General features: G+C 55.9%; 1 protein-coding gene across 9 annotated transcripts in view; it reads right to left on the bottom strand.

Annotated features, from left to right (window-relative positions):
- The window catches only part of XG (Xg glycoprotein (Xg blood group)), a 31,538-nt gene that overhangs the window by 15,601 nt on the left and 8,437 nt on the right, over positions 1 to 7,500 (bottom strand). For 6 of the 9 annotated variants that reach the window (XM_084907483.1, XM_084907481.1, XM_084907480.1 and 3 more), the window contains exons 2-5: positions 5,164 to 5,205; positions 4,206 to 4,229; positions 3,090 to 3,152; positions 1,990 to 2,052 (exon numbers count right to left, since the gene is read on the bottom strand). In XM_084907483.1, the coding sequence (XP_084763609.1) occupies positions 1,990 to 2,052; positions 3,090 to 3,152; positions 4,206 to 4,229; positions 5,164 to 5,205 (192 nt within the window). The remainder of the gene's footprint in view (positions 1 to 1,989; positions 2,053 to 3,089; positions 3,153 to 4,205; positions 4,230 to 5,163; positions 5,206 to 7,500) is intronic. The other 3 variants (XM_084907482.1, XM_084907484.1, XM_084907479.1) reach the window with 1 other exon arrangement.

Below are 7,500 nucleotides of genomic sequence, written 5' to 3' on the forward strand. Positions count from 1 at the left end.
TTCTAACAAGGGAGCTGCGGCCTCCTTGCTCTTAAAGACCCCTACTGGGCGAGAGGGGTGTGTGTGTGTGCAGCGAAAGTCCACCAGGAACTTGCCGGAAGCTTCTAGAACCTTCCAGCACGTTCTGAAAGCTTCCGGAAGCTTCTGGACTCTCTGAGGGCCCACTGCTTTAGCCTGGGGAGGTGTTTGCTTTTAAGGGTTGTTGAGTTGCTGTAAAATGTATCCACCTAAAGGCCAATGTCACCACCCCTTTCTCCTCTGCTTTTTTCTTTCTATTTTTTTTTTTTTTTTGAATGAATCCTGTTAGGTGTTCGGTGTTGCTTTCTAACGAGGGAGCTGTGGCCTCCTTGCTCTGAGTGACCCCTACTGGGCGAGAGGAGTGTGTGTGTGTGTGTGTGTGTGGCAGCGAAACTCCACCAGGAACTTGCCGGAAGCTTCTAGAACCTTCCAGCACGTTCCGGAAGCTTCCGGAAGCTTCTAGACGGCCTCAGCATAGCAGCCAGCGGCCCACGGCTTTTGCCTGGGGAGGTGTTTGCTTTTAACGGTTGTTGAGTTGCTGTAAAATGTACCCACCTAAAGGCCAATGTCACCAACCCTTTCTCCTCTGCTTTTTTCTTTCTTTCTTTCTTTTTCCTTTCTTTCTTTCTTTCTTTCTTTCTTTTTAAATAGAATCCAAGGGGCTGGAGGCATTAATGTTGATTCCATGGAACATCGTTATATTTAAGATAGATTTTTTTTTATGGAATATTGATGCTCATTGCATATGACATTATTACATTTAAACTAATTTTTCTTGGAATATCAATATCCATCGAATATCACATTGTTCTATTTAAAATCGTTCTCCTTGAAATGTTAAATGTTTTTGCATGTAAAAAAATTTAAATGAAAACAACAAAAAATAGATAGATAGATAGATAGATAGATAGCTCTACCTGGCTTGGCTCAGTGGGTAGAGCGTCGGCCTGCGGATGGAAGGGTCCCGGGTTCGATTCCAGGTCAAGGGCATGGACCTTGGTGGCTGAGGGCACATCCCCAGTGGGGGGCGTGCAGGAGGCGGCTGATGGATGTTTCTCTCTCATCATCGATGCTTTCAACTCTCTCTCCCTCTCCCTTCTTCTCAGTAAAAAAAAAAAAATCAATAATATATGTATTTTTAATTATATATATATATATATTAATATATATGTATTTTAAATGTATATATAAATATTTTAAATATATATATTATTGATTCTAGGGAAGGAAGAGGAAGGAGAGAGAGTCGGAAACATCCGTGATTCGAGAGAGAATCCTGGACCAGCCGCCTCCTGCACGCCCCCCACTGGGGATGTGCCCTCAGCCACCGAGGTCCATGCCCTTGGCCGGGAATCGAACCCGGGACCTTTCAGTCCGCAGGCCGACGCTCTGTCCACTGAGCCACACCACCTAGGGCTGAACAATTTTTAAAAACCTATTTCTCTATTGATTTTAGAAAGGAAGGGAGAAGAAGAGAGAGAGAGAGAGAGAGAGAGAGAGAGAGAGAGAGAGAGAGAAGAGATAGAGTGAGAGAGAGAGAGGAAGAGAGAGAAAGAGAGAGTGAGAGAAAGAAAGGAAGAGAGAGAGAGGGAGAGAGAGAGGAAGAGAGAGAAAGAGAGAGAGTGTGAGAGAAAGAGAGGAAGAGAGAGATAGAGAGACAGAAAGAGAGAGAGGAAGAGAGAAAGAAAGAGAGAGAGAGAGAGAGAGAGAGAGAGAGAGAAACATCGATGAGGAGAGAGAATCATCCATCAGCTGCCTCTTGCACGCCCCCCACTGGGGATGTGCCCTCAGCCACCGAGGCCCATGCCCTTGACCGGGAATCGAACCCGGGGCCCTTCCGTCCGCAGGCCGACGCTCTACCCACTGAGCCACACCAGCCAGGGACATAATATATATATTTTTTTAAAAAAAAAAAAAAGAAATATAATTAAAATAAAAATGGACGGAGCCCCAATAAGTCCCACTTCTTACCTCCGCCGTCCGGGTAGCCAGGTGCGGGGCGAGGGGGCGGTGGCCGGGGCCGCGGGTAGATGTCTGTGGGGGAGACACCGAGGGGGAGGGAGAGAGCTAAGGGCCCCGCCAACCGGGAACCGATCGCACAAAACACAGCCGCCCGGGGTACGTGCAATTCCATCCCCAGCCAGCAGGGGGCGTGCGGGAGGCGGCCGGCCCCCGATTCTCTCTCCTCGTGGATGTTTCTCTCCCTCTCCCTTCCTCTCTGACATCCATCCTATAGGATAAAAGCCTAAGGTGCTAAGTGCCCAGTCATCTGTTCATCCAATCACAGCGTCGTATGCTAATGATATGCTAATGATATGTTAAGGCCAGTCAGCCACTCGCTATGACGTGCACTGACCACCAGGGGGCAGACAGCCGACCGGCCGACCGGTCGCTATGACGTGCACTGACCACCAGGGGGCAGACAGTTGACTGGTTGACCAGTCGCTGTGACATGCACTGACCACCAGGGGGCAGACAGCCGACCGGCCGACCGGTCGCTATGACGTGCACTGACCACCAGGGGGCAGACGGCCGACCGGCCGACCAGTCGCTATGACGTGCACTGACCACCAGGGGGCGGACAGTCGACCGGCCAACCGGTCGCTGTGACGTGCACTGACCACCAGGGGGCAGACGCTCCGACCAGCAGGCCAGCTTGCTGCTGGGGTCCGGCCGATGGGGACTGAGCGAGACGGGCCGGACACGCCCTGGAGCCCCCCTCGGTCCCTCCCCGGCCGGCCCACCTCCCGTCCCTCCCCGGCCCCGATCCTGCCCCGGGGGGGCCCCTCGGCCCTGCCTGTGCCCTCTCTCCCTCCGGGACCCCTCGGGGGGCGTCGGAGAGCCGGTGTCGGCCCCGAGGCCCCTGCAGGCCGGGCCGGGGGACCCCACGGGTGCAGGAATTCATGCACCGGGCCTCTAGCAAAAAATATATTTCTTTAAAAAGAGGAAAAAAAAAGGAAAAAAAAAAAAGAAAGAAAGACAGTCGACCGGCCGACCGGTCGCTATGACGTGCGCTGACCACCAGGGGGCGGACAGGAAGGAAGGAAGGAAGGAAGGAGGTGGACTCTTACTCCCAGTGTTATCAGGACTTCCGGGCTGCGGGGGGTACGGGGGCCGCGGCTTCGGGAAGATGTCTGCGGAGAAAGAGACACCGGGTTCTTATTTATCATTTTATTTCATTTTACTTTTTAAATATATTTTATTGATATTTTTTTTTTTACACAGAGAGGAAGGGAGACCGGGCCTGCAGGGGAGGGCAGTTAGGGGGGACCAGGCCTGCAGGGGAGGGCAGTTGTGGGCTTATCAGGCCTGCAGGGGAGGGCAGTTAGGGGCGACCAGGCCTGCAGGGGAGGGCAGTTAGGGGCGACCAGGCCTGCAGGGGAGGGCAGTTAGGGGCGACCAGGCCTGCAGGGGAGGGCAGTTAGGGGCGACCAGGCCTGCAGGGGAGGGCAGTTAGGGGGGACCAGGCCTGCAGGGGAGGGCAGTTAGGGGCGACCAGGCCTGCAGGGGAGGGCAGTTAGGGGGGTCCAGGCCTGCAGGGGAGGGCAGTTAGGGGCGACCAGGCCTGCAGGGGAGGGCAGTTGGGGGCCAGCCGTCCTGAATTGAGAGAGGGACGTCCGACCGCCCTCCAGGGCCCCCGATGGGAGAGGCTGCAGGCCGGGCTGAGGGACACACCCTCCCCCCCTACCACACCCACAGGGTGAATTTTGTGCACCAGGCTTCCAGTATGCTAATGACATGCTGATGACATGCTGATGATATGCTAATGATATGCTAATGATATGCTAATGTCCCTCAACAGATTGCAATAATGCACACTGACCACCAGAGGGCATGCCGTCGAACCAGCCGACCTGTCGTTATGTCGTGCACTGGCCACCAGGGGGCAGACAGCCGACCGGCCGACCGGTCGCTATGACGTGCACTGACCACCAGGGGGCAGACAGCCGACCGGCCGACCGGTCGCCATGACGCGCACTGACCACCAGGGGGCAGACAGCCGACCGGCCGACCGGTCGCTACGACGCGCACTGACCACCAGGGGGCAGACAGCCGACCGGCCGACCGGTCGCTATGCCGCGCACTGACCACCAGGGGCAGACGCTCCCGCCGGAAGCACACACCCCCGGCCCCACACCCCAGCTGGAGGGCAGAGGCCCAGGCGGGCCAGGCCCGGGCCCCCTCACCTGCGTTCGGCTTCTTGGTCGGATCTGTGAAGAGAGAACACAGCCTCCATCAGCATCGAGGACAGAGTGCGGTTCCCTCTTTATTTATAAAGGATGACGGCACCCAGGAGGTCCCGGGTTCGAGTCCCGGTCAAGGGCACAGGCCCCGGGTTGTGGGTTCCATCCCCAACCAGGAGGGGGCGTGCAGGAGGCAGCCGGTCCATGATTCTCTCTCATTATTGATTCTCTCTCTCTCTTTTCTCCCTTCCTCTCTCCCTCTGATTTTCTCTCTCTTTTTTATTAATTTTTATTTTTTTAAAAAAAAAATCTATATTTTATTGATTTCTTTTTCGCAGAGAGGAAGGGAGAGGGAGAGAGACTGAGAATCATCCATCAGCTGCCTCCTGCACGCCCCCACTGGGGATGTGCCCTCAACCACCACCAAGGCCCATGCCCTTGACCGGATGGAATCGAACCCGGGACCCTTCCGTCCGCAGGCCGGCGCTCTACCCACTGAGCCACACCGGTCGGGCCTCCATTCCATTATCTCTTTTTTTAAAAAAAAGAAAAAAATTCAGCCCTGGCCAGTTTGGCTCAGTGGATAGAGCGTCGGCCTGTGGACGGAAAGGTCCCGGGTTCGATTCCCGGTCAAGGGCATGGACCTTGGCGGCTGAGGGCACATCCCCAGCAGGGGGCGTGCAGGAGGCAGCTGGTGGATGTTTCTCTCTCTCTCTCTCTCTGTCTCTCCCTCTCCCTTCCGTTCTGTAAAAAAAAAAAAAATCAATAAAAAATATATATATTTTTATAAAAAGATGATCTTGACCGAGACACGTTCTCAGGGGACCCCCCCCCCGCCCGCCCGCACCCCAATCTTTTCAGAATCAAGCCCCCCCCCCCCCCGCCCTGCACCCTCTCACCTCCCCACCCCACCCCGCCCTGCCTCCCGGGGGGGGGGCGGGGGCAAAATCCGGGCACCCACCTGGGTCGTCCAGAGCGTCTGCCAAATCGAAGTCGCCTTGAGCTGTGGGGAGAGATCAGACACAGACACACACACACACACACACACACACACACACACAGACACACACACACACACACACACACACACAGACACACACAGACACACACACACACACACACAGACACACACACAGACACACACACACAGACACACACAGACACACACACAGACACACACACACACAGGGGTTGGGGGGGGTCAGTCTTGCAACAGCCTTGGTTCCCGGTTTCCGATCCTGAACCCCCAGTTTCCTCCACCTCAGCTAAGGGTATAACCCTCTCTCCCTACCCTCCTCCTTCCCCCCTTCCCTCTGGACCCGGCCCCGGCCGGTGTGGCTCAGTGGTTAGAGCGTCGGCCTGCTGGACGGGAAGGGTCCCGGGTTCGATTCCCAGGTCAAGGGCATGGACCTTGGTGGTGGCTGAGGGCACATCCCCAGTGGAAGGGCGTGCAGGAGGCGGCTGGTCCATGATTCTCTCTCCTCGTGGATGTTTCTCTCTCTCTCTCTCTATCTCTCTCTCTCTCTCTCTCTCTCTCTCCTCTCTCTCTCCCTTCTTCTCTCAAATCAATAAAAATATAAATATATATATATATTTTTTTAAATGAAATGAGCCCTGGCCGGTGTGGCTCAGCGGATAGAGCGTCGGCCTGCTGGACGGAAGGGTCCCGGGTTCGATTCCACCAGGTCAAGGGCACACAGGCCCCCGGGTGGCGGGCTCCATGCCCCCAACCAGTAGGGGGCGTGCAGGGGGCAGCAGCCGGTCCGTGATTCTCTCTCCTCATGGATGTTTCTCTCTCCGTCCCTCTTTGATAGAAATGCAAATATCTATATTTTATTGTTATATTTTATTGATTTTTTTTTTTTCCCCACAGAGAGGAAGGGAGAGGGATAGAGAGAGCTAGAAACATCGATGATGAGAGAGAGAAACATCCATCCGCCGCCTCCTGCACGCCCCCCACTGGGGATGTGCCCTCGGCCACCCAGGTCCATGCCCTTGACCGGATGGAATCGAACCCGGGACCCTTCCGTCCAGCAGGCCGACCGACGCTCTGCCCACTGAGCCACACCGGCCAGGGCACAAATATCTGTTTTATTTTGTTTGTTTTTAACAAAACCAGACACATCTGTTTCTCATTTCCTCTTTATTTTTATTTTTATTTTTATTTTTATTTTTTATTTTCTTTTTTCTCAGCTAACTCCACAGTTTAATCAAAACCACAAGGTCCCGGGTTCCATAAAAGCCTGAGAAAGCACCACCGCCCTCGGCTGTCTTGGGAAGTCAGTGCCGGTCTGATGGGGGCCAGGAGGGCAGTGGGGGTTGGAGGGGACTTAACATGGAGAACAGAGGAATTTCCCCACAATGCATTGCGCCATAGGCTGGGGGACCCCCGGGCGGGTCATTCCCCAGAATGCAGAGCGCGCACAGGGGGGTCTGCCCGCAATGCATTGTGCCACGGGCTGGGGCACCCCCTGGGGCGGGTCATCCCCCAGAATGCAGAGCACGCACAGGCACAGGGGGGCCTCCCCACAATGCATTGCGTCACAGACTGGGGGACCCCCTGGGGCGGGTCATTCCCCAGAATGCAGAGCGCGCACAGGGGGAATCTCCCCACAATGCATTGTGCCACGGGCTGGGTGACCCCGGGCGGGTCATTCCCCAGAATGCAGAGCGCGCACAGGCACAGGGGGGTCTCCCCACAATGCATTGCGCCACCGGCTAGGGGACCCCAGGCGGGTCATTCCCCAGAATGCAGAGCGCGCACAGGGGGGCCTCCCCACAATGCATTGGACCACGGGCTGGGGCACCCCCGGGCGGGTCATTCCCCAGAATGCAGAGCGTGCACAAGGTGAATCTCCCCACAATGCATTGCACCACAGGCTGGGTGACCCCGGGCGGGTCATTTCCCAGAATGCAGAGCGCGCCCAGAGGGAATCTCCCCACAATGCATTGCGCCACGGGCTGGGGGACACTCTGGGGCGGGTCATCCCCCAGAATGCAGAGCGCGCACAGGGAGGTCTCCCCACAATGCATTGCGCCACAGGCTGTGGGACCCCCTGGGCGAGTCATTTCCCAGAGTGCAGAGCGCGCACAGGGTGGAATCGCCCCACAATGCATTGCGCCACAGGCTGGGGGACCCCAGGCGGGTCATTTCCCAGAATGCAGAGCGCGCACACCGGAATCGCCCCACAATGCATTGCGCCTTGGGAGAGGCAGTCAGAGCGAAGTCAGGGAGGAGGGACGGGGTGTGGGGGGGTAACCACTGAGCCATGCTTTTTAAAAAATTATTCATATAGAT

The sequence above is a fragment of the Pipistrellus hanaki genome, assembly GCF_964339955.1.
Source record: "Pipistrellus hanaki genome assembly, contig: scaffold_114, whole genome shotgun sequence".
NCBI lineage: Eukaryota > Metazoa > Chordata > Mammalia > Chiroptera > Vespertilionidae > Pipistrellus > Pipistrellus hanaki.